Source organism: Ictidomys tridecemlineatus, chromosome 3 (genome assembly GCF_052094955.1).
Source record: "Ictidomys tridecemlineatus isolate mIctTri1 chromosome 3, mIctTri1.hap1, whole genome shotgun sequence".
NCBI lineage: Eukaryota > Metazoa > Chordata > Mammalia > Rodentia > Sciuridae > Ictidomys > Ictidomys tridecemlineatus.
The window spans coordinates 143,053,581-143,080,435 of NC_135479.1; the positions used below are offsets into that span (position 1 = coordinate 143,053,581).

A 26,855-nucleotide genomic window follows, 5' to 3' on the forward strand; every position below is an offset into this window, starting at 1 on the left:
TTGAAAATGTATATTGAAGGCAGACTTGAAAAGAATTTTTTTTTCATACACATACAAAAAAGAGGAGGCATGAAAGAGAAACCAACGTACCTGATTGGTTTTACTTTTTTCTTTTCTTTTTTTTTTTTAAAGCAATATGACGGTCTCCCCTCACTGACTTCTTAGCAGAGTCTGGAGCCTTTTCCTTTGTTCTCACTCACTGAGGGGTGAGATACATACCTCACCAGCTCACAGCAATTATCCTGATAGCTTTAGGATCAAGTTTTCTGGATATCTCAAAATTGAGCAAAGGGCACATGATAATGAATACTAATATGTTCCTGGAAAGATATCCTTCTGTGATAAACTAATAGTCTCCTGATTTAAAAATGTTTTCTTGGCCAGGTATGATGGGTGGTACAGGCCTGTAATCCCAGCAATGAAGACTGAGGCAGGGGGATGACAAGTTGGAGGCACCTTAGCAAAACCCAGACTCAAAATGAAAAATAAAAAGGGCTGGGGATGTAGTTCAGTGGTAGAGCACCACTGGGGTTTAATCCTCAGTAACACACACAAACACACACAATTTTCTGAACATTTACTTGGCATGACTAATCTGTAATAAGTGGATAAAATTCCTTTAACTATCTTTGTAAATATCCTAGGTTTGGGAAAGAGAGGAGAGGGTCTTTCCTTAAAAGTCTAGGGTTGAGGACATGACTCAGTTGGTAGAGTGCTTCCCTGGCATGTGCCAGGCCCTGGGTTTAATCCCCAGCACCACCAAAAAAAAAAAAAAAAGAGGCCAAAGTCTAGCTGGGGGAGATGGAAATATAAATAAAAAGTGAAAAATAACAAGAGAAAGATCATAATAGGTTTACTCACAAACTGACATGTTTTAGGGATGCATGGAAATTTGTCACCATCCAAGAGACAGGGGAGCATTCCAGAAGAAAAAAATTGTGTGTCACAACTTGAACTCACTGGTCAGGAAGATCAGTTCCTGGCCTTGAAAAATGGAGACCAGACCTTGTACAGAAAGTACCTCAAAGTACCACTGTCAGCTACAGCTCGTGAACATCTCCACAGGTTACCACAGTGAATGCTTGTCCGAGAAGCAAGATCAGGGACTCAAACAAGAGACATGTGTCCAAAATTATCAGAGATCTCTAATACTTTTGTGTTTAAGCCTTAAACAACAAGGGAACTGAAATCCTGTTTCAGCCAAAAGCCTCACTTTCCTCACAACACTGCAAGTGTTGCCTTTTGCTGAACCGATTACTCAACCTGTCGAGAGCTAATAATTTATGCCGCCCGGATCTCGGCGAGAGAAAAGAGAACCGATAATGGCAGGCAAAGCAGAGGCCTAGTGGGTCCGGCTGGGGTCTCCAATTTCTTCTGAGTTTCACATTTTCTAGATGATACCTACTCCTTGTGTTCGCCCTTTCCCTCCTTCTCTCGCTCTACCAGTTTCTCCAGTTTTCAGGAACCAGAGTTAGTAGCTGACCAGGTCCTCCCGAGGCCAGCCTTTCCGCCTCCCCCGACGCCCCAGCCGCAGCCGCAGCCGCAGCCCCAGCCCCGGCTTCCTCAGCCCCCGCGGTATCAGCCGCAGGAGCTGAGCGGAGGGGCGGGGCGGCTGCAGGCGGGGCGGCGGCGCAGGCGCAGTGGCACTGGGCTCGCCGCGCTGAACTGCAGCTATGGAGCAGGCACCGCCGGACCCCGAGAAGCAGCTCAAGCCTGCGACCCTGGAGCCGCTGGGTCGTCCCGACCCTGGGCTGGAGGCTGTGGCCGGTGAGGAAGCCGAAAGGGCCCGGGAAGAAGGCTCCGAAGCTGACACGGTGAGAAGAAGGGGCGGCGGAGGCCTCGAGGCCTGTGTCCGGGCCTAGTGAGCTAGGCTGGGCTGTGCGGGTGGGCTCGGCCTGGGAGGCCCCGGGGTCGCGGGGAACGGCTGGGCAGCAGAGGCCGCAGGTGCAGCACTGGGTGTGTTGAGGGGGAGGCTCTTCGTGGAAAGCAGGGGCTGTAGGTGGGGAGCCAACGTCAAGAGCACGGCGACCGACGGGAGGGCTTCGGAGGCGCGGGCTGTGGGGCTGTGGGTGAGGGGACCAGTCCTGCCGGCGAGGCTGGAGGAGCGGCAGCTTTCAGTGGTCGCTACACCTGAAAATTACAAAAAATATGTACATATATATAAATATCTGACAAGGGTTTTGCTGGGAAGATGGCTATTTAATGGGGGCACTGTGAGCGATGGACAGCGGTATTCGAGAAGGAAGGGAACGCCAAACTAGGGTGAGCAGCAAGTCGGAGCAATAAAGAGGGGTTGGCTGGGTGCAAACTGAAGAAAGTGCAAGGTTCTAGGTAAGGTGCAGATGAAATATTTTTGTACTTGTTCGGCTCTAATTTCTTTACTTGGGGTAAGGTGTCATTTTCTATTGGAGACTTATCTGAATCCCTTTGGATAATTAGTGATTTTCACTTGTGTGAAAATGTAGCATCTTATATTTGTAAGTGATTTCATTCCAAAGTGTCTATACTTGTAATGCAAGGTTTGTAGACCACTTTAAATAGAAGGACTTTAGCAATTCAGTACAGTGCTTCATGTTAGACCTTCCTGCCCGGTCTCCTTCAGTGTGCACGTCTCATCCAGTCATTTTGTTTCTTCGCACCCCCTCACCCCAACAGGTGTTAGTGCTAATATGAAACTGCCTGTTCTTAAGATTAATGGATAAGGAAAAGTCAAAAGTTGTTTGCTAAATGTAACTAGGAAGACTCTTAACTTCAAGTTTAGAGATCAGGTAATTAGAGTCTTAAGTACAGGAGTTGAAGATTTTGCCTGCTTAAGAAAATAACAAGCCATAGTAGCATGAAGACCTTTTTTCAGTGTACTTTTAAGTTATAAAAATTAATTTTTTAAAGAATAGTTTTAGGTTCACAACAAAGTGGAGAGGGAGATGCAGAGATTTCCCAGTACTCCCTGTCCTCACATATAGTGAACACCTTCCATCAGAGGGTACACGTTAACATTGATCATCATCACCCAGTCCATGTTTTCAACAGGGTTCACTGTTCATGCTGAGCATTCTATGGGTTTCAAAAAATGTCATGATGACATGTATCCACCATTATAGTATCATACAAACTATTTTCACTGCCGTGAACAGTTTTTCTATCCTACCTGGTCTTTCCTTTCTCCCCACCCTATTCCTGTTTGGTGACAACTATTTATTTATTCATTTTTTTTACTGTTTCTATAATTTTTGCCTTTTCCAGAATGCCCTGTCTTTGTAATCATACAGTACATAGTCTCTCTGAGACTTCTTTCATACAGTAGTATGAAAGACTGGCTTCTTTCATACAATAGTTTGCTTTTAAGGTTCCTTCATGTCTTTTCATTGTTTGATAGCTCATTTCTTTTTAGCTCCAAATAATATTTTGTTGTTCAGATATACCACAGTTTATCCGTCTGTTTATTGAAGGATATCTTGGGATCTTCCAAGTTTGGGCATTTATGAATAAAGCTACTATAAGTACGAACATGTGCAGGTTTTGGTGTGGCATTTTCAACTCTGTTGGGTAAATAAATACCTAGGTGTACCATTGCTGGATCATAGGTAAGAATGTAGCCAGGTGCTCATGCCTCTAGTCCCAGCTACTTGGGAGGTTGAGGCAGGAGGATCCTAAGTTGAGACCAACTCAGCAACTTAGTGAGACCCTGTCTCAAAATGAAACATAATGGCTGGGATTGTAGCTCAGTGGTAGAGCACTTGTCTAGCATGTGTGAGGCACATGGTTTGAGTCTCAGCATTGCATATAAATAAATAAAATAAAGGTCCATGAACAAGTTAAAAAAATATGTACATATATATAAAACAAAAACAGTTTAAAAAAATAAAATATAAAAAAGGTTGGGAATGTAACTCAGTGGTAAAGTGTCTCTGGGTTCAGTCCTCAGAAGGCCATCCTGCTGAGGCCTGAACAAAAAGATAAGAATTTTTTTATAAGAAAAAAATTACAAACTGTCTTCCAAAGTGCCTGTACCAATTTGTTCTCCCACCATCAATTAATGAGAGTTCTTCTTGCTACACATCCTTGCTAGCATTTGATATTGTCTGTGTTCTAGATTTAGAACATTTTAATGTGTATATAGTAGTACCTCTTTGTTTTTTTAAATATTTATTTCTTTTAGTTGTACACAATGCCTTTATTTTTATTTATTTATTTTATGTGGTGCTGAGAATGAAACCCAGGAACTTGCATGCACCAGGTGAGCACTCTACCGCTGAGCCATAACCCCAACCCCTTACTTCTTTGTTTTAATTTGCATTTCTCATGACATATGATGTCCAACATCTTTTCAAATGCTTATTTGCCATCTGTATGACTTATTTGGTGAGATATCTATTAAGATTGTTTATCCTTTTAGTTTTTGGTGATGAAACCCAGAATGAAGTGTGCCTTTCGTTTTAATTACGTTGTTTTATTATGGTTGAATTGGTTTTTGTTTGTTTTGTTCTTAATGTTTTTGTGTATATGGTACTGGGGATTGAACCAAGGGCCTTGAGCATTCTAGGCAGGCTCTCTACCATGAACTACATCCCCAACCCTTCTTATTGAGTTTTGTTTTGTTTTATTTTGTTTTATTTTGTTTGAGAGAGAGGGGGGGAGGGAGGGAGGGAGGGAGAGGGAGAGAGAGAATTTCAGTATTTATTTTTCAGTTTTCGGCGGACACAACATCTTTGTTTGTATGTGGTGCTGAGGGTCGAACCCGGGCTGCACGCATGCCAGGTGAGCGCGCTACCGCTTGAGCCACATCCCCAGCCCAATTGAGTTTTAATATTAAGTTTACATTTTATCTTCTCCTAAGATAAAATAATAATTTTAGAATTATTTGTGGAGTAGTCAGGATCTCATTTAAATATGAGAAAAGTGTGTGTATTCTGTAATGCTTAAATAATTAGTAGTAGTTTTTAAATAATTTTTGTGCAGGTTCTCACCTGTGACTTAATTTTTCTATTTTTGTTCAATCATTTTTATTGTGAAGTATATTAGTAATGCAAATCAGCTTTCACAAAACAATTCTTTTGAAGTCCCCACATGTTCTCCTGGATTACCATCATAGAGGTAACCAGTATTCTGAATCTTGTATTAATAATTCTTTTGCTTTCCTTATAATGTTACCATATTTTTCTCTAAACAGTGGATTGTTTAGTTTTACCAGATTTTAAATTTTACATAAACAGAACATTTTTTTCAATGGCATCCTTTCTTTGAGGATTCCTCTAAAATGTGGCTTACTTTATGTTTGTGGCTCTGTAGTATGCCATTTTATAGGTGTTCCACAGTTAATTTATCTCTTCTTATGGACATTGGAATAATGAAATTTTTGACTACCATGAACTTCCTCCTATATATCGTTTATTGTATTATATCCAAAAGTCTAGTATAAATTTAGGAGTGGAATTGCAGGATTGATGATTGTAGGGTAAGATGCTCAACCCTAGCAGGTAGTACCAGATTGTTTTCCAAAGTGCTTGTACAATTTATACTCCCGTTAGTAGTGCCTGACTCTTTACCACTGACTGGGAATTGAACCAAGGGCCTTGAGCATTCTAGGCAGGTTCTTTACCACTTGGCTACATCCCCAACCCTTCTTATTATATTGAGTTTTAATATTAAGTTTACATTGTATCTTCTCCTGAGATAAAATAATAATTTTAGAATTATTTGTGGGGTAGTCAGGATCTCATTTAAATATGAGAAAAACCATAAAATAGTTTTTCAATCTTGTGGTTATTTCTCTCTTTCTGTCTCTGCCTCTATTTTTATGATGTTGGGGATCAAACCCCTTCATTTAGCCCTATGCCTCTTGTAGTATCATGGACACTTAAATTTTGATTATGACAAATTTTTATTAATCATTTTATAAGAAGTTGTCAATATTTAACATAAAATCATAGTATAGAACATAAAGACTATCTGGGTTAACTGAGAAGTGATTATTGGGCTGGGGCTGTGGGACAGTGGGTCAGTGGTAGAGCACTTGCCTAGCATGTATAAGGCACTGTGTTAGATTCTCAACACCACATATAAATAAATAAATAAAGTCCATTGACAACTAAGAAAATATTAAAAAAAAAAAAAAAGAAGTGATTATGTCACCAGAGAAGGGATCTGAGGAGGTCCTCAAGAAGGGAGAAGGGGGACCCCAACTCACTCACTCCTGACAGATGATGATAATGATGATTTTGGTACCAGGGATTGAACTCAGGGGCACTTAACTATTTAGCCACTTTGCCAGCCTTTTTTGTATTTTATTTAGAGACAGAATCTCACTGAGTTGCTTAGGGCTTTGCTAAGTTGCTGAGACTGGTTTTGAACTCACAATCTGCCTGCTTTAGCCTCTGAGTGGCTGGGATAATGGGTGTACACTTCTGCTCCTGGCCCCTTTCAGATTCTTTATACTATAGAAAGGAATTTCAGGTTGCATCAAACGAGGCACAAACTATGAAGATGTGAATTTGGTGTCAACATACCTTATATATAATCAGAGATATGATAAATTATGATATAATGTTGTATTAAGAAGTGTAATGCAAAAATAAATAAATAAAATTTTTAAAAAAGAGGCACAAACTTTTTTTTTAAATAACTTTATTTTCTTTATTTATTTTTATGTGGTGCTGAGGATTGAACCCAGTGCCTCACATGTGTTAGGCAAGCTCCATAATGTGGAGCTACAATCCTGGTCCCAAAGGAGGCACAAACTTTTAAAGAAAAAAAAAAATGAAGATTTGTTTAAGAAAGCAAAGAAATTACTTAGGAAAGCAAGCAAAGGGAGAAAGAGTATAGGTAATTTAGAGTGAGATGCATATTTGGGGACCTGGGCTCTACCTAAATAGTGAACATGGGAAGTTCATGTGTATGTGTGACATTATCCTTGTGAGCTCAGATCTCTTAATCATAGAGCACAGGTGGGCCTTGGTGGTCTGGTTCTTTCAGGATCTCCAGATTGTTGTCATCCAGTCAATTATCTATTAATGTTTGGAAATACTCTGATGACAAGTCTCTAACAGTATTTTTCCTAGGCTTCATTTAATCTAAAGAAAGGAAGTTCATGGTAGTAGTAACTTTTAAAAATACCAGCAATGTAGTTGACATTAATCATGTGTACTCACAAAAATCTAAAATTCAAAGGCTTTTTAAGAATTTAGGCCTGGTAGAAAACAGACTTGAGGAAAGTTGAGGGTGTTTGTGGAACTTTGTAGATTTATAGTTAGTTTCTTTTCCCTGTTAATTTCCTTTCTACCTATTCTATTTCTTCTCTCTTCCTCAATCGTAGGACTGAGGATGTACTCAGTGGTAGAGAATGAGTTGGCAGACACACACACACATAAGACAGGTGTATTGGCATACAGCCTGTAATTCCGACTCTTTGGGATTCTGAGATGGGAAAATCTAAAGTTCAAGACCAGCCTGGGTAACTGAGACCTGTCTCAAAAAAACACAAAGGGCTGGGGGTGTACCTCAGTGGCGTAGCATCCCTGGGTTCAATCCCCCATATCACAAAACAAAACCCCCTGAGAACAAAAAGTGATATAAACCAATGTATATCTGAATCTAAACACCACATGGTACCTCATAAATATGTATAAATAGTATGTGTCAATAAAAATTAATACACTAAAAATAAATAACTTAGCTGGACACTGTGGTGACGGCCCAGCAGCTCCAGAGGCTGAGACAGAAGGATGGCGAGTTCAGAGCCAGCCATAGCAAAAAGTGAAGCGTTGAACAACGCAGTGAGACTCTGTCTATAAATAAATATAAAAAATAAGACAGAGGGTGTGGCTTAGTGGTTGAATGCTCCTGAATTTAATCCCTGGTACCCCCCCAAAATAAAAAACTTTAATAATGCATTTTTTATATTTATTTTTTAGTTATAGGTGGGCACAGTATCTTTATATTTTATTATTTTATTTTTATGTGGTGATGAGAATCTAACCCAGTGCCTCACACTTGCTAGGTGAGTGCTCTACACTGATCCCCAGCCCTAGCCCCTGCATTTTTTTTATTAATTAAATAAAACTGTTTATTTTTGAAAGTACAGAGATGCTATCCTATAAAAGACATTGTACTTATGTATTATTTCTTGACATTTTAAAAAAATATTTGAAAATATATGTAACAAGAAGCCATCCATTGGTGACCCTAACTTATGGAGGTTCCTAAAATAGCTCTTTTAGTTAGTGATTCATAAAGAAGTACAAGCCAGATGGGCATAGTGGTACATATCATTAAGCCACTCCAGAGTCTGAGGACGCAGGATCACAAATTTGAGGCTAGCCCCAGCAACTTAGCAAGATTCTGTCTCAAAAAGTAAAAAAAGACTGGGGATGTAGCTCAGTGGTAAAGTGCCCCTGTGTTCAATCCCTAGTACGGAGAGGGAAGAATAAAAAAACAAACCGTAAGACATTTGTACAGAAATTTTGTATTATCTGTTTAAACACTCATTTATTCAATTCCCTTTCAAAAAACTAGAAACTTTAAGGGTTATCTAAACTCTTTCCTCTTTTTCATCCTCTATTCCATTTAATCTATCTCTAGTTGAGCAAAATTTCAATAGTTTTATAGCCTTGGGCTATTGTTATTGATAGGACTGTGGGCTGAGTAGAAAGGGAAATTGGATTTTATATTTATGAGGGTTCTGTAGAGTGGGGCTCTACTTTCCACTAAATTCTCAAAATTACCCCCAGTAGGAAAGTGAGGAATCAAAAGCTCAGAGAGTAGTTTGGCCAAGGTTAGAGGCTTGTTAGTAGCTTGACTGGAATTAACTTAGTGCTCTTTCCATTAAGCCATTTTGTTTCTCTAAAAAGGAAGGAAGGACAGAGGGAAGGAAGATAGGAAGGAAACTTTAAATTAGTCTTGTAAGTTGTTCCAGTACTGTGTTTTAAGGTTTTTAGTGTAATTATACTTAAGTTGCAATTTAGAGAAGGAAATAGAGGCTATAGAAGATGTGTTGATCTATTTACAAAACTATCTGAGTGTTCAGTGGCCAGAAGTTTGCTGTATCAGCCTTATTTTTGACTTTGCAGATTGGACAATCACCATGTTCCAAAGGGTGGTGGAACACTGCCTAGGAGTCATGAGACTTTTGGTCTTCTGTCTCAGCAATCATCATTCTTGAAACTCTGCTGTGGCTTTTTCTGTATTCTTTTCCTTGTGTGAGTCTTAAATCCTTTTCTTTTCCATTGTTTAATTAGAAATCTCCTGTTATTTCCTTTTGTACATTTCCCTGTGAGGAAGAGTACATTTATTTTTGAAAGTATAGTCAGTTTTACTTAAAATAACTTGAAAAATGGAAAAAATGAGAGGGGAATCAAATCTCTAAGAAAGTAGTAATTAGCCCTAGCAGAAGGGATTGGAAAGAGCAAGGGAATAGGAGAATACTCCTCCAGGCTGGAAGATTCCATTGAATTGACAGTTAAGAGGCAGGGTGGGGCTTATGGAATTTGCCAGAGGAGAACCATTGCCTAAGGAATTCGTAACTGAATTTTTTAAGCCTGCAAGTGCTCATGGAGCAGAGTACTTAAAAATTCCAATGCACAATTAGCACCTTCTTTGACTGACTCAGAGAACTGAGTAGACCAGAACTATAAATAGGTTTGAGGTATTCTGAGGGTGAGGATAATACAAAAAGAGGGGAGAAAATTTATAGGCCTAGTGCTGTAGTTTGGACCCAACATTTTAGGGGTTATGTGTTAAATGCTTTTTCCCCAGCCTATGGCACTACTGGCAGCTGGTGGAGATGGGGCCTATTGAAATAAAGTTGAGTCATTAAGGACATGCCCTTGAAGGGGATATTGAGACCTTAGCCCTCTTCTTTCTCTTTGCTTCCTTGCTGCTATTATGCAGTTTTGTTCCTTTATGCACTTTCATCCATGATGTGCTGCCTTGTTACAGGGACTAGAACTTCCAAAACTGTGAACTAAAAGAAACATTTCCTCTTTTTTTTTGGTAGTGCTGGGATTGAATCTAGGGCCTTGTGCATGTAAGGTGGACACTCTACCAACTGAGTTATATCCCCAGCCCCAGAAACCTTTCCTTTTTTTTTAAAATTTTTATTTATATCAGTTGTTGATGGACCTTCATGGCTTTTTTATTTATATGTGGTGCTGAGAATCAAACCCAATGCCCTACACATTTGAGGCAAGTGCAATACCAATGAGCCACAACCCCAGTCCCCCTTTTCTTCTTTTAAGTAACAGAAAGCTCACATGCAGAGTTATAGAATATATCAGTTAAGCAAGCTAAGCAGCAGATGATTAAATCACACACAGAAAATTTTTATTTTATTGAATTTATTATTATTTTTTTCTACCAGGGGTTGAATTCAAGGGTGTTTAATTACTGATCCACATCCACAATTCTTTTTTTTTTTTCCTGTTTTTCCTTTCATTTTCAGATAAGATCTCATTTAGTTGCTTAGGACCTTGCTAAGTTGCTGAGGCTGGCTTTGAACTTGTGATCCTCCTGCTTCAGCCTCCCAAGCTGCTGGGATTATAGGTGGGTGCCACCATGCCCAGCTCAAGAAATTTTTTAAAAGTTATTTTCTAGCTCAGTGATGATTTTCCGATGTTTTTGAAGGTGACTCAGTTTTGTTTTGGGTTTTTTCTTTTTCTTTTTTTTTTTTTGGTGCCAGGGACTAAACAGGGATGAACTATCAATGAGCTACATTCTCAGCCCTTTGTATTTTTTATTTGAGACCGGGTCTTGTTTAGTTGCCTAGGCTGGCCTCAAACTTGTGATCTGCTCAGCCTTCCAAATAGCTGGGATTATAGATGTGTGCCACCATACCCAGCTCTATTTATTTAAATATTTACTACAATTTTCAGGTTTTGTATATTGAGCTTGTATTTATTTTTATTATCAGAAAAACTTAAACTTACCAGGTATGATGACACATACCTGTAATCCCAGGGCCTTGGGAGGCTGTGGCAGGAGGATCGCAAGTTTGAGACCTACCTTGGCAATTTAGCAAGACCCTCAGTAACCTAGTGAGAACCTGTCTCAAAAGGAAAAAGGACTGGGGATGTAGCTCTGTGTTCAAGTGCCCCTGTACCAAAAAAAAAAGAAAGTTAGAAAAACTTAAGCAAATGTTGGCTAATTGGTAATATGGAGCTACATGCCAGGCAACTTTCAAAACTCTTTTCATACATAGACTCATTAAATGTTCTCAGTGACTGTTGAATTAGGTACTGTCTTTGTTTGTACTGCCATAATAAAATTCCAAAGACCTTACTTCTTAATACCATTATTTTGGGGGTTAGGATTTCAGCATAGGAGTTTTGAGGGACATAACATTCAGTTCATTTTAGGTGCTGTTGTTTCCATTTTACAGATGAGGAAACTGAGGCAGAGAGGTTTGATAATTTGTCCAGAGTTACACAGCTAATGTGTAGCAGCGATGGTATTCAAATTCTGGCAAGACAGTACTGTTATTGAGTCACATCCCTAGTGACTTTATAATTTTTATGCTTTGGATTGTGTTTTTTTGGGGAGGGGGGTGTATACTGGGGATTGAACTTAGGGGCACTCGACCACTGAGCCACATCCCAGCCCTATTTCATATATTATTTAGAGATTCAGGGTCTCATTGAGTTGCTTAGCACCTTGCTTTTGCTGAGGCTGGCTTTGAACTTGTGATCCTCCTACCTCAGCCTCCCAAGCCACTGGGATTACAGGCGTGTGCGACTGCAAATTTTTTTTTTTTTTTTTTTGGTGGTACTAGGAATTGAACCCAGTGCCTTTTGCATCCTAGGCAAACAGTCTACAACTGAGCTACATTCCCAGCTTTACTTTACTGATTCTTTGTATGCCTTGTGATTTTTTTTTTTCTGTGTTGTTGAAAACAGGACCTTTGAATCTAAAAATGTGGTATCTCTGGAAATCATATTCTCCTACCACAGAATTTGCTGTTACTTGTTATTATTTTGAGTTTTTTTTTTTTCCTTATAGGCTGTGTGCCAAAGATCAGTCTGATATGTAAATTTAAAGTCTTGATAGGTTTTTTTTTTCAGAGCCTGATCTTTTCCCTGCATGTTTGTGGTTACTTTCTAATTTTCCACACATATCCAGTTATTTTTGAATCTCCAGGTGTTTTAATATTTGCCTCAGTCTGGCTGGGCACAAAATCACGAGCCACTCAAGCAGGAACAAACTTTATTTTTGAAACTGCTGCCAATGTCCCGTACGCTCCCGGGAAGATTGCCTACCGACCCACGACCCATGCAGTGTTCTCCTGCACCCCAATAGGAAGTTCCTCCGGAATTCCCTCCTACCGCACTTCCCCATCCAATGGGAACTCTCCAGGAGTCCCCTAGCAGGCCGAGGTGGACAGCAGGAGTCCAATATCCATATGAATGCAGATCTTAACATAATCATATCATCTCAGTGGCTTGCTGGCCTCACCAAAAATGCCACTCATCATATTACTTGGCTGTGGCTCTTAGCAAATACTTAGCTTTTAAGAGAGAGAAAAATGGAGGGGAGAAATAAAGGGTCCCCCACAAAAGTCACTTAAGCCAGAGGGAGGCTGTAACAGTATGAGAATGTTCAATAACAGTGGCCACCACCTTTTTGTGCCTGTCTAATTAGAAGAGGCAACCAACAGTAGAGGACATGATGTATTTTTGCCCACCTTGACTCCTGTAAGCTGTATGCAAGCCACTCTAGGTAACACTGCACAGCTGTCTTCCACAGGGCTAGAGTGTGGAATGGGTCACTACCAACGTGCACAGACCTGAAATTGATCTTAATTAACTATACTTTGTTATCCAAGCCTTCCTCTGGAAGTTGTAAGCTATCTTCAGACTCCAGAGTTCCCAAATATTTATATCACAGTCTTCCAGTGTATATGTTGTCTAGATGGGAAGATAGATTCCTGGTGCTTCCAGCTCTACTATCTTCCTAGAATCTTCAGTATATGTGTCTTTAAGATGTTTTCTTTTTTTTTTTTTTTTAAAGAGAGAGAGAGAGAGAGAATTTTTTTAATATTTATTTTTTAGTTTTCGGCGGACACAACATCTTTGTATGTGGTGCTGAGGATCAAACCCTGGCCGCACGCATGCCAGGCGAGCGCGCTACCTACCGCTTGAGCCACCTCCCCAGCTCTAAGATGTTTTCTTACACTTTTGTATATAGACTTATTTTTGGCCACTTAAAGGAAATGTCTGAATTTTAATAAATGTATGGTACCCGTTTAGATACCTCTGAAAAAGTTAATGTAATATGTTGATAAAAAGTACTTGTCATTTGATGCTGTCATTTAGCAATCCCTAACAACTTAAGGAATATAACAAATTATCTAGAAATATATACCAATGATTTTTTGTTTTGTTTGTTTGTTTGTTTTGTGGTGCTGGGGATTGAACCCAGGGCCTTGCACATGCCAGGCGAGCACTCGACCAACTGAGCTGTATCCCCAGCCCCCAATGATGAGTTTTATTAAATTAACTGTGGGCTTTTCAATAACATCTTAAAGTTTTTTTGTTGTTCCATTTTGTCTAGATGACAGATAATAATTTTGGATTAAAGAAGATAGAAATCAGTGTTTCAGAGGCTGAAAAGCGAACTGGAAGAAATGCCATGAACATGCAAGAAACATATACTGCTTACCTCATTGAAACAAGGTTGGTGATGAGAATTAGACTTAAGTTTAGATAGAAAGCTTTTTTTTCTGGTAGCTTTAGTTTAAAGTTTGGTGGAATAAGATTGAGTAAGGATAAAGTCACTGGTTTTTAATTCCCTTTGAAGTTTTTGTGTGTGTTCCTGTTCGTAGGAAGATTTGTTTTTGTTTTTGTTTTTTTTATGCTGAGGATTGAACCTAAGGCCCTGATGGTATAGGAGATGTACAGATAGTATAGGTATTATTGAATAATCATTCCATGATTGGATAAATGGGGTAGTTTGGGGGGTCCACTGAAGTCCTACCTATGTTTTGGCATTTTGCACTGAGTAGATCCTGCTTTAAATGACCATTATTGGGAGAGGTACTGGGGATTGAACCCAGGGGCACTTAACCACAGGGCCATATCCCCAACCCCCTACTCCTTTTTAAAAAATTTTTATTTTTTGAGATAGGGTCTCGCTAAGCTCTTATTAGGGTCTCACTAAGTTGCCAAGGCTGGTCTTAGACTTGCAATCCTCCTGTCTAAGCCTCCCAAGTTGCTGGGATCACAGATGTACACCACACTTGGCTCCTTTTTAAAATTTTTTTGTTATGCAGATTTTCTACCTGCCTTGTAGGTGTGCTGGTTATAGGCTTTATTTATTAGCAAGATATTGAACCCAGGAATGATTTCCCATTGAGTTATATCCCCAGCTTTCTTTGGGGGAGGGGGTGCCAGGGATTGAACTCAGAGGTACTTGACCATTCACTGAGCCACATCCCCAGCCCGATTTTGTATTTTATTTACAGACAGGTTCTCACTGGGTTGCTTAGTGCCCTACTTTTTGCTGAGGCTGGCTTTCAACTTGCGATCCTCTGTCTCAGCCTCCCAAGCTGCTGGAATTACAGATGTGCCCCGCGCCTGGCTTAGTTTTATTTTTGAGACAGGGTCTCACTATGTTTCTTAGGGCCTTACTATGTTTTTGAGACTGGCCTGGAACTTGCAGTCCTCCTGCCTTAGCTTCCGGAATCCCTGGGATTACAGACATGCACCATTGTGCCCAGTGTAAGATGTAGGTTTTGTTGGTAGCTAGTTTGAAACTTGAGATTAACCCAAATATTTCTTCAGCTAGGGTTAGAAATCTGTTTGTATTAATTTTTTGTTGTTTTATCTTGTGTTTTGTGGGGGGTTTTTTTTGTTTATTTCTGGTGTGTGTGTGTGTGTTTTTTTTTTTTTGTGTGTGTGTGTGTGTGTGTGTGTGTGTGTGTGTGCTGGGGATGACCTATGGCCTTCTTTAAGCTGGGCAAGCACTCTACCTCTGAGCTGTATATCCCAGCCTTTTTTAATTGTTTTGAGGCAGGTCTCACTAAGTTTCTCAGGCTGGCATTGACCTTGTGATCCCTCTGCTTCAATCTCCTAAATTCGCTGGAATTATAGGCCTGTGCCACCCTACCTGACTTCCTGGATTGGAATGGTTGTTTGTTATAGCTAATGCTTAGGTCAACTCTTTAAGATGAGTTTTGCTTTAATAGTTCCATATTTTTCCACAGAAGCCATTTGTACACTTTTGTATTTCATATTTTGTTTCCTTTTTATTAATGCATAATTAAATACATTTAGTGATAAATTTAATATATAAATAATAAAAGCAAGCAACTATTGCCAGATGTGATGGTACATACCTGTAGTACCAGCTATTCAGGAGCTGAGGCAGGAAGATTGCTTTGGGTCCAGGAATTCGAGGTCCTCCTGGGCAACATAGCAAGACCCTGTATCAAAAAGACAAAACCAAAAACTTAATAACTATTTTTCTGAGCATAGAGTGAGATAACTATGTTTTCAAATTTTACTTATTTCTGAAACTGATGTAGTCTCTGGGTCTTTATGCACATTGTGGCATATGTGTATTTCTTGGAGGACAAATAAATTATTGTCAAGCAAATAATTAGAAAATGAGAAGGTCCTCCCAGACCAGCAGAAGCAGCAGCCGGAGCATATGCAGCCTGTGCCCTCTGCCACCGCATCCCCCCATTTCCCCTTTCCTCCTCTTCCTCCTACCTGCTGCCCACCATTTTTTGGCTTTCACCCCCACCAGTGACCAAAGACTTGACCACTCGAAGTCCAGTTCCCCATAACACTTCTTGATATGGACACCGGTGTGATTGAAAGTAGATTAAATGTCACTTTCACTATTTGCCTACTTATGTATGGAAAGGAAGTTTGCAGTATCATCAGAAAGAAAGGAGAATCAGTTGAGAAGATGCTCAAGGAGTGTGATACATGCATCAATCTCTTAGAAGGGAATTGTCCCCAGGAGAATTATCACTTTGGTTGGAGCCACTAATGCCATCTTCAAAGCCTTTGCGATGATCATTTGACAAACTGGAAGAGGACATTAGCAGCTCTATGACCAATAGCACAGTTGCCAGTAGACCTGGTCACTCTGAGGCTGGTGGTCCCTGCTAGTGTGGCTCTCTTATTGGTAATGGTGGCTGCAAGATTAAGGAAATATGAGAGAGTACAGGGGTTCAAATCCAGGAGGCGGGGGATATGTTCCCCAATTCAACTGAGTGGGCCATCACTATTGCTGGCATTCTGCAATCCATCATTGAGTGTGTCAAACAGATCTGTGCAGTCATTTTAGAGTCCCTACCCCGAAGGGTGTGACCATCCCATACGTGCCCAAGCCATCAAGTTCTCTAGTCATCTTTGCAGGAGGTCAGGACAGGTACAGCACAGGCAGTGACAGTACAAGCTTTCTTCACACCACCCTGCCCCATGTTCCTCAATCCTGACCTAGAGGGACCACCTCAGAAGCCTATACCATTCAAAGACAGTATGCCATTCCACAGCCAGATTTAACCAAGCTGCACCAGTTGGCAATGCAACATTTTTCTATGAAGCATGGTAATACTGGATTTAGTGCAGTTTTGGATTCATCTGCTCAGACTACTTCTCCTGAACTCACCATTCCAAACGACTTGACTGGCTGCATAATCTGGCATCAAGGTACCAAAATCAATGAGATCTGTCAGATATCTGGCACAGATCAAAATTGTGAACCCAGTGGAAGGATCCACTGATAGGCAGGTTACTGTCACTGGATCTGCTGCCAGCATTAACCTGGCTCAGTATTTAATCAAAGTCAGGCTTTCTTCGGAGACGGGTGGCATGGGGAGTAGCTAGAACAATGCAGATTCATCCATAATCCCTTTCTGCTGTTCACCAACACCCATAATCCATCTGCGTAGTTTCCGAACAGTCAGCAATTCCAGGTTTTAAATAGTTTGTAAATTTTCAGTTTCTACATACTTTATCTTCCACTCATGATTTTTTAATTAAAGCGTTTTAATTTCTTTTTCTGTTCAGCTGTTAATGCTGAGATCTATATTTAGTTTTATAAGCTTCTCTCTTTCTTTTATTGGATAAATTAGTGAAAAAATACATAAAAGTTCTTTACTCAATGCCTGGTTGAAAAGCAGTTAGGAAATAGAAGCAAATAGTACTTAGAGGTATACTTTTTAGAGATGTTTTGATTATGTGTATGTATTTTTATAAAGTAATAAAAATGTTTTTTGATTCCTTTCAGGTCAGTTGAACATGCTGATGGTCAGAGTGTCCTAACAGACTCACTGTGGAGGAGATATAGTGAGTTTGAGTTGTTGAGAAACTACCTTTTAGTTTACTATCCACATATTGTTGTGCCACCTCTACCAGAAAAACGGGTAAGAAGCAAGATGGCAGTAGTTAAAAGTACTATACATTGAGACTCTTCTTAATGATTGTTTTATTTACCTAGGCAGAATTTGTTTGGCATAAACTCTCTGCTGACAACATGGATCCGGATTTTGTGGAAAGACGACGGATTGGTTTAGAAAACTTTCTCTTAAGAGTTGCTTCACATCCTATCCTTTGTAGAGACAAAATCTTCTATTTGTTTTTAACACAGGTATCTTTTTAAAATGTTCATTTGACTTCTTTTTTTTAATGACAAATCCCACTAATATGTAAAATTATAATGCACCTATATAAAAAATGTAGAATGTTTATTTCTTTTTTCTTTTTTGGTGGTACTAGGGATTGAACCCAGGGCTTCACACATGATAGGTGAGAACACTATCAATGAGCTTCATCCCCAGACCTTTTTAATAAAAACATGTTTTGAATCAGAGTCTCAGTGAATTGCAGGAGCTGGCCTTGTGATCGTCTTGCCCCAGCCTCCCAAATAGCTGGGCTTATAGGCATGCACCAACTCAGCCAGCTAAACTGTAGAATGCTTTTATTTTGGTACAGAAATTGAACCCAGGGACACTTTACCACTGAGCTATACCTTCAGGCCTTTTTTTTTTTTTTAATTTTTTATTTTGATATGGGGTCTGCCTATGTTGCTTAGGGTCTTGCTAAGTGCTGAGGCTGACCCCAAACTTGTAATTCTCCTTAGCCTCTCTTTTTTTTCCCCTATAGCTTTATTGAGATAAAATTAAAGTACAATAAAATGTACATATTTTAAATATTCAATTTGATCAATTTTGACATGTATGCAACCAGTACAATCAATATAGAAAGCATTTTAATTTGAAATTAAAATTTTTAAGGTTTTTATTTGAAATCATGCAAACTGTATTTCCTGAATGATTTATTAAACCTTAAGATATATAGATATACACCTCACCCCACATGTCAACTATTTCAAAATTAAATGGCATGCTTATCTCAGAGGTCAAGGAAGAAAGCACAAGAAAAGTAATTAAAAAGTGCTTTGAACTAAGTGATAATCAAAGCTTAAAATATCAGGATCTCTGGGATGTAACAGTACTCAGATGAGCATTTATAACTTAAAGTACTTGTATTAGAAAGAAGGTATAACAAAAAAAAAGAATAACAAATTATCTTCAAATTATGTAGTAGGAAAGAAAAAATAAGAGTAGGAGTAGAAGTATATGAAATAGAGAAGAAATAATACAGCTAAAAGTTGATAAAACATAAACCAGTATAATCAAGAAAAAACAAGAACACAAAAATTAACATCAATGGAGAGGGAGCTATCAAAATAACCTACAGATGCTGAAAATATACTAAGATAATATTACAATTGTATGCCAACTTATGTGATAGCTTACATAACATGCTCTATATTAGAGAAGGATCTGTGTGCTACTGAGAAGAATATGTATTCAGTCATTAATGGATGAAATATTCTATATATGTCTGTTAAGTCTAAATTATCAATTGGTTTGTTTGTTTGTTTGTTTTTGGTACCAGGGATTGAATTCAGGGGTACTTGGCCACTGAGCCACATCCTCAGCCCCATTTTGTATTTTATTTAGAGACAGGGTCTCACTGAGTTGCTTAGCGCCTCACTATTGTTAAGTCTAGCTTTGAACTCTCGATCCTCCTGTCTTAGCCTCCTGAGCTGCTGGGTCAATGTATTTCTTACTTCTATAGCTTTATGTAGTTATTGCAGGATCTATCGAGTGGTAATAGAGTCATGCTAAAGTTACCCAGTACTATTGTGCTGTAGTCTGTTTGATTCTTAAAATTGAGAAGGGTTTGATGTATGTAAATGCTCTATTGTTTGGGGCATAAATATGTACGGATGTTATGTATTATTGATCTATAATTCCCTCACGCAGCATGAAATGGCCTTCTTTGTCCCTTCTGATTAACTTTGGCTTGAAGTCTACTTTATCTGATTTGAGGATAGAAACCCCTGCTGATTTACACGATCCATGTGAGTGACATGTTTTTTCCCATCCTTTCACCTTTGGTCTGTGGATGTGTTTGCCTATGAGGTGAGTCTTTTGGAGATAGCATGTTGTTAGGTCTTGTTTTTTAATCCAGTCTGCCAGTCTGTTTCTTTTGATTGATGACTTTAGGCCATTAATGTTCAAGGTTATTATTGAGATATGATTTATATTCCTAGTCATTTGGGTTCATTACTAGTTTTTAATTTGAATTTGTTTCTCCTTTGATTAACTATTCCTTTAGTGTAGTTCCTCACTTTGCCAGTTTTCACTTTTTTTTTTCATTTCATCTTCATGGAGTATTTTGTTGAAAATATTCTGTAGTGTAGGCTTTCTGTTGCAAATTCTTTAGTTTATCATAGAAGATTTTTATTTCATCTTCAAATCTGAAGCTTAATTTTGCTGGATATAGGATTCTTGGTTGGCATTCATTTTCTTTCAGAGCTTGGCATATGTTATACTAAGAACCTCATAGCTTTGAGGGTCTTGGTTGTGAAATCAGCTGAGATCTGAATTGGTTTCCCCCTATATGTATTCTGATATTTTTCTCTTGTAGCCTTTAAAATTCTATCCTTATTCTGTATGCTAAGGCATTTTTATTATAACATGGCTTGGTTTGGGTCCTATAAGCCTCTTGTATTTGATTTTCCATTCATTCTTTAGGTTTGGGAAATTTTTCTGATATTTTTTCATTGAAAAGATTTGTTCATTCCTTTGGTTTATATCTCCACATCTTCATCTATCTCAATAAATCTCAAATTTGGTCTTTTGATGTTATCCTATAGTTCTTGAAAGTTCTATTCATGATTTCTTAACATCTCTCCATGGTCAACTCTGTTTTCAAGATTTTATGTTTTGTCTTCATTGTCTGAGGTTCTGTCTTCCAAATGGTCTAGTCTGTTTATAATGCTTTCTATTGAATTTTTAATTTGATCTATTGTTTCCTCCATTTCAAGGATTTCTGCCCCCATCCCCCACCCCCATCTCTGCTTCTTTATTGAAGTGATCTGTCACTTCCTGTAGTTTCTTTCTGGTTTCATTTTTTATTCTGCCCTTTACTTTGTAGATCAGTTTAACTATGTACATTCTAATCTCTGACATTTCTTCCACTGTGTGTCAATGGATTCTGTTCTGGAGTATTTTGGCTTGTTTGGGGTGATTTGTTCCCTTGCTTTTTAATGTTTTTTGTGTGTCTACCCTTTAACAGTATGGATCTGAGGCAGTAGAGTTTCTACTCTGTGGACTTATAATGTCCCTAAAGGTTTCCAGTACTTCACCATTTAGGGGGAGACAAATAATAACAACAACCAATGCAAACAATATACAGCATTAAACCAAATAATTCCTGCTATGACATCTACAATGTTAATTATCACAATAAACAGAAATGATAAACAGCTATTGCCTATCATAAAAACAGTGAATTTGCAAAAGGGTTTATAATTTCAAATGGTGAACAGGGAAAAGGACAGAAGTGATATAGGATGTGATGATTATGAGGAAGAGAGAAGTAAAAAATTAAAGGAAGAGGGCAGGGGATGTGGCTCAAGTGGTAGCATGCTCGCATGGCATGTGTGCGGCCCGGGTTCGATCCTCAGCACCACATACAAACAAAGATGTTGTGTTCGCCAAAAACTAAAAAATAAATATTAAAAAAAAAATTAAATGAAGAGTGAAAGAGAACAATAGATATTGGCTGATAACAGAGGAAAAGAGAATCAAGGGAAACAGGAGAAAAAAAACATATAAAGTAAGATGTTTTTTTAAAAATTGAAAATAAAAATAATATAATACAAAACTAAAATATACTAATCAAATGTCCTGGTTCACAAAAAAACAATCCATGAAAAATTGCTGGCTTCAAAAATGCTAGAAGTGAGGGAAAAAAAGCAAAATATGATTATGTATAAATGTCCATGTACCATTAAGGTCACAATTAAACAGAAAAAGAATTAAAAAAAAAAAAAAGGATCTTGATGAAAAGTTAAAAAATTCTTTCCGTTGGAATTCAAAAGATTTTCAGCTTCTCTTGTCAGCAGTTTTAGGTGGGATAATCTGGAGCTGATGCTCCACCCTCTTTATTGCTAGAATGAGAGATGTAATCCAGTAGGTAGAGTTCCTGGAGGCAGGGTTTAGGTTTAGGTGGGTTCCAGGCTCTTTGCTGATCGCCAGTTGTTCTGGAGATTTTAAATCAGCACCTCCAGCACCCAGCACTTGCAGGTCCACGCTCAAATACTGTACTCTAGGGATCTCCCCTGGAATCTACTTGTGTTTTGGGGGACCTAATTTTTAGTCCCCTACATCACCTGCGGACCAAATTTCCTCTCAAGTTCAGTCTCCAGAGAAGAGAATCTCTCCTGCTTGTGCCCTTCCAAGTTCCCAGCCAGATGAATCTCTCTCAGCAGGTCTTGTGAACAGTCGGATATGAGGAGGGATAGAGCCAAGTAGGTTTTCACAACCAGTTGTCGACTTTGTCGAACTCTCTCCACGTTTGATTTTTCTCTTGGTCACTTAAGCACACTCTATTTTGTGCAGTGTATGTTTACCAGGCCTGTATTTTGGGCCAAACTCAGTTTTGCCAAGAATGGGCCACCTCGGGTGTGAGCCCCGCAGTGGCTGCAAAATGGTTCCTTCCTTTGTCTTCTACACTCTTTCTGGAAAGATGGTGGCTTCTTTCTCCGCACACAGATATTGTGCGGCACATCTTTCAGGTTTGCTGGGCAATGCCGTTGATCTCTAAATGCTCTGTACACGCCTCAAGCCTCCCCAAAATGCGGGTTCCTTTAATTTCCTTATCCCTCCACAACTGTGGCTGGTGCTTTTGGCTCAGTTGCTGAAGCGACTATGCCTCTAGGGATTTCTTCCTTATTTTATTATATCCAACTTCCTGTGTCCCCAGTCTGCTTTGAATGTCTAGTTTTAAATTCCAGTAAAGTCCCCCTGCTTTTTTTGTTTGTTTGTTTGTTCACCCACTTTGCTGGGAAGCTGCCTGTTTGCTTTCTTGGTTTCACTATGGAGCAGCCAGGAACATGACCCCTTCTTATTCCACTATCTTGAACACACACACACACACACACACAAACACAAACACACACCCCTTCATGTTAGCCTTTGGAGTTGCTGAGATTACAGGTATGCATTATTTATTCATTTATTTATTTGTACTGGGGATGGAACCCAGGGGTGCTTGATCACTGAGGCATACCCAGCTCTTTTGTTTTTTTTTTAATTTGGGTATGAGGGATTAAACACAAGGATGCATAACCACTGAGCCACATCACCAGCCCTTTTTATTTTTTATTTTGAAGCAAGGTCTTACTAAGTTGTTTAGAGCCTCAGTAAGTTCCTGAGGCTGGCTTCGAACCTGCAATCCTGCCTCAGCAGCCTAAGCCACTAGGATTATAGGCATGAGCCAGCTCTTGTTATTGTTTATTTTGAAATGGAATTTTCCTAAGTTGCTTGGGGTCTCACTAAATTTGCTGAGGCTAAATTCAAACGAAGTCCTCCTCTCTCAGCCTGCAGAATCACTGGAAAAAAAAGGTTTGAGACACCACTCTTGATTATAATGCTTATTTTTTCCCCAATTTTTATTTGATTTTAAAAAATAAATGACAACAGAATGCATTACAAATAATTCATATTACACATAAAGAGCACAATTTTTTATATCTCTGGTTGTATACAAAGTATATGGTTATAATTCTTATTTTTAAAGATGTTTTTGGAGCAGGTTTTTATGTGCAATTTATTGGGTTGGGTTTGGATTTATTGAATTGTTTATTATTCAATTGCAGTATTCTTTTGGTTAGCTTTTTTTTTTTTTTTTTTTTTGCACCGTGGAATGAACTCACGGATACTCAATAACTGAGCCACATCCCAACCCTATTTTGTATTTTATTTAGAGACAGGGTCTCACTGATTTGCTTAGTGCCTCATGATTGCTGAGGCTGGCCTTGAACTCGAGATTCTCCTGTCTCAACCTCCCCAGCCGCTGGGATTACAGCCGTGTGCCACTATGCCCAGCTTGGTTAGCATTTTTATACTTAATTGAAGATACTACTTTTGGTATCACTTAAATGATATCAAAATTAGTCATCAGTTTTTTGAAGCCCTAATCTCTAAAATCTTGGGTCCAAATTCTGTTTTATCTTTTGAAATCTGAACTATATGTTTAATTAAAAAATTTTATTTTAGTTGTAGATGGACACAATAACTTTATTTTATTTATTTAGTTTTATGTGGTGCTGTGGATTGAACCCAGTGCCTGACACATGCTAGGCAAGCGCTCTACCACTGAGCTACAACTCCAGTCTCTTATGTTTAATTTTATAATGAAAGATTTTTTTGTAAACTTTTCTTTACCATTTCCCTTGAAATAAGAACAAAATAATACTGAATTATTTTTGAATTTTTTTATGTATTGTTTTGCTTTGCAGTAATGGTTTTTAAAATTAACTTTAATTTTTAGGAAGGTAACTGGAAGGAAACTGTGAATGAAACTGGGTTTCAGCTGAAGGTAAGTATATTTGTATGAAGTAATTTGCTGTATTTCTTTACAGTTTCTAGCACAATGCTATACTCTTAATGGGTAGTGGGTTAATTTTTTGAATGAATAAATGTCAGAAATCATCTTTGCATCTAATATCATTGATAAGCTTTTCAAAAAGAAACACCACAATTCACTTTTGATTTATGTAATTTTTGTTACTAGTTGGACTATAATGGTCAAATTTATTAATTTAATTTTATTAGATAAGAGCATTTTGAAGCGGTAATCTAAATACAGACTATAAATTTTTCCCCCACAGTATAAACATACTTTTACATCTTTTTCTTTTCTCTTTCCTGACCATTTCCACGTGCACCCCTGCCTCCGGCAATTGATCACTAATACCAGTGAATGGTACTTCTCAAGAGTCTAGCTTGGATTTTTCCACATGAGTAAACTAAAAGATGAGTTTTTGGTCATGCTGCTTCTGTCAGTTGGGACATGGTGGCCAGTTTGAAACCGATATAGGTATCATTTTGAAAGAGCATCTCTTAAGTGATAAATGTGTATTTAGTTTTCTTCAAGTTTAGAATTAATGTTTTGAAATGAGATTGTTATCTGAAAATTGAGGGGTATTGTGGTGGTGAGATGGCTACCCTAATCTACTCTGCTCTCCAAATCTTTCCCCAAAGAAATCTATTGTAGGTTAAAAGCTTTTAAAAGTTTTATGTCTCTTGTAACCTGAGAAGGTAGGTAGATAATATAATATAAATTTACATAATTCAGATTGCACATTCGTAATCTGAAAATCTGAAATTCAAAGTAGTCTGAAATCTGAAATGCTTCAAAATCCATTTGAGTGATGCCCACTCAATACGTTTTGGATTTAGGAATAGTTTGGATTATTATTATTAATTTTTTTTTGGTACTGGGGATTTAACCCAGGGGCACTCAACCACTGAGCCACTCCCTAGCCCTCTTTTGTATTTTTATTTAGAGACAGGGTCTCACTGAGTTGCTTAGTGCCTTGCTTTTGTTGAGGCTGGCTTTGAATCACAATCCTCCTGCCTCAGCTTCCCAAGCCACTGGGATTATAGGCGTGAGCCACCACACTTGGCTAGTTTGTGTTTTGAGATGAGGGATGTTCAACCAGTAGTCTATGAAAAATATTCCAACATCTCAAAAAACTCCAAAATCTAGACTTTTGGTCCCAAGCATTTCAGATAAGAGATATTCAACCTGATGCTCATTTTGGCAGCATATATGCTAAAATTGAAATATTACAGAGAAGATTAGCATGGCCCCTGCCTAAAGATGATATATTAATTCATGAAGCATTCCATGGTTTTTATATAATTGAAGTGACACTGTATGAATGTTGACAATGAATTCTGGATAAGTTTCTTTGCATTGTTATGGAAGCAATATTCTATGTTATAATTTTTTTTTTTTTTGTACCAGGGATTGAACCCAGGGGTGCTTAACTACTGAGCCACCTCCCCATCCCTGTTTATTTTTTGAGACAGGTTTTGCTTAGTTGCTTAGGACCTTACTGAGTTGCTGAGGCTGGCCTTAAACTTGTGATCCTCCTGTCTCAGCTTCCTGAGCCTCTGGGATTACAGGCATGCACCACCATACCTGGCTTTATGTTATGAATTTTTAAATAAAATTCTATTGCTTGCAAAAAAAAAAAACAGAGAGAAAAAGATACTCAACCTGTATATAGCATATAAATTGATAAACTATTCACAGGATAATGTAGTACCAAAAATCATGGTATATCCCATAAGAAGAACAAAATATATTCATTAATTTAAAAAAAATACCTCCCAGATCTTTATGCATTGGTATATAGGTAGTTGAATAGCACAAAATTAATTAGAAAATTATTTTCGTATAGAGAAAATGTAATCAAGTTTCTAATTTTGCATGAATAGATGTTAATTTATAAGTATTTTGTTGGCAGTTATACATTAAAAATTACAGTTTTCTTGATTGAAACTCATTACTTTATAATGCTCAGAGAGAGTGATGGAATTTAGTTTAGGCAAGGACTTGAAATAACTTGAAACTTAGAAAATCATTCTTTAATAGTGGCTTCTGAAAAATAATCCAAGATATGTTAGAAACTAATAAAAAGTGTAAAAAAAACCCCTAAAATACAGTTGTTTTGGTGAATTCCCTTTATATAATACAAAATTTTTAAATTTAGTCATTGATTTGTCACCAGTTTAGTCACTTAATTATCTGTGGTTTGTCCTTGAACCCCGTGTTTGGTCATAACTTTGAAGACCTTGGAAAATACCTGAATTTCTCTATTATTATAGACTGTACTATTTTTTACATAGCGTGCCATGAATCTTATGTGTGCTTGCTGTTTAAATATTTTGATATAATGTTTTGTACTTGGGTAACCTATGGTTTAAAGCTTGGGTATGGTTTAGATCTTTGGGTTTAAAGTATTTGAAAGTTAGTGCTTAATATATAGTATTAATAATTCATAAAATCAGTCTTTCAGTGAAGTAAAGACTAGATATAACCTTTATGGAGAGAATTTAGAAACCCACTTGTCATCTTCTATTCCTAATTTTTTTTTGGACATTTCTGACGTCTTTTCTTCTTCCATCAAGGACATGGGCTCTTGAGGGGCAACCTCACATACATGAATATGTACATGCATTCATACAAATGAGGTTCTCCCTATACATACGTAGGTGTAGGTGTATATATAGATGTAAAGTCATGTTTTCCTTATCTGGAGATCATGTGTTTGATGACAATTTAATCACAATTGGAAGCCAATATTTAAGCAAATCTGACTTTTTTGAATATTCAAATGGGTGTAACATAGCTTACTTCCATGCTTTTAGAAATACTTTGGTTCTCTCAGAATTCACTTATTTTATTATAGTTCAGATAGATTGGGCTATTTTCCAGACTACAAATATTTTGGCAGAAAATTTACTAAAGTTGAGTAATAGT

General features: G+C 38.1%; 1 protein-coding gene, 1 non-coding gene and 1 pseudogene across 3 annotated transcripts in view; all 3 read left to right on the forward strand.

Moving 5' to 3' along the window:
- The first annotated feature begins 1,638 nt into the window (after positions 1 to 1,638).
- Snx4 (sorting nexin 4) overlaps positions 1,639 to 26,855 on the forward strand; it is a 62,958-nt gene continuing 37,741 nt past the window's right edge. The window contains exons 1-5 of one of the 2 annotated variants that reach the window (XM_078044027.1): positions 1,639 to 1,814; positions 13,540 to 13,661; positions 17,230 to 17,365; positions 17,440 to 17,589; positions 23,853 to 23,900. In XM_078044027.1, the coding sequence (XP_077900153.1) occupies positions 1,674 to 1,814; positions 13,540 to 13,661; positions 17,230 to 17,365; positions 17,440 to 17,589; positions 23,853 to 23,900 (597 nt within the window). In that variant the 5' untranslated portion in view covers positions 1,639 to 1,673. The remainder of the gene's footprint in view (positions 1,815 to 13,539; positions 13,662 to 17,229; positions 17,366 to 17,439; positions 17,590 to 23,852; positions 23,901 to 26,855) is intronic. The other variant, XM_078044028.1, reaches the window with a different exon arrangement.
- On the forward strand, positions 15,289 to 17,223 carry LOC144376400 (poly(rC)-binding protein 2 pseudogene; annotated as a pseudogene).
- LOC144376556 (U6 spliceosomal RNA) lies at positions 25,116 to 25,222 on the forward strand. Its single transcript, XR_013437141.1, has one exon. It is a non-coding gene; the product is annotated as a U6 spliceosomal RNA (small nuclear RNA).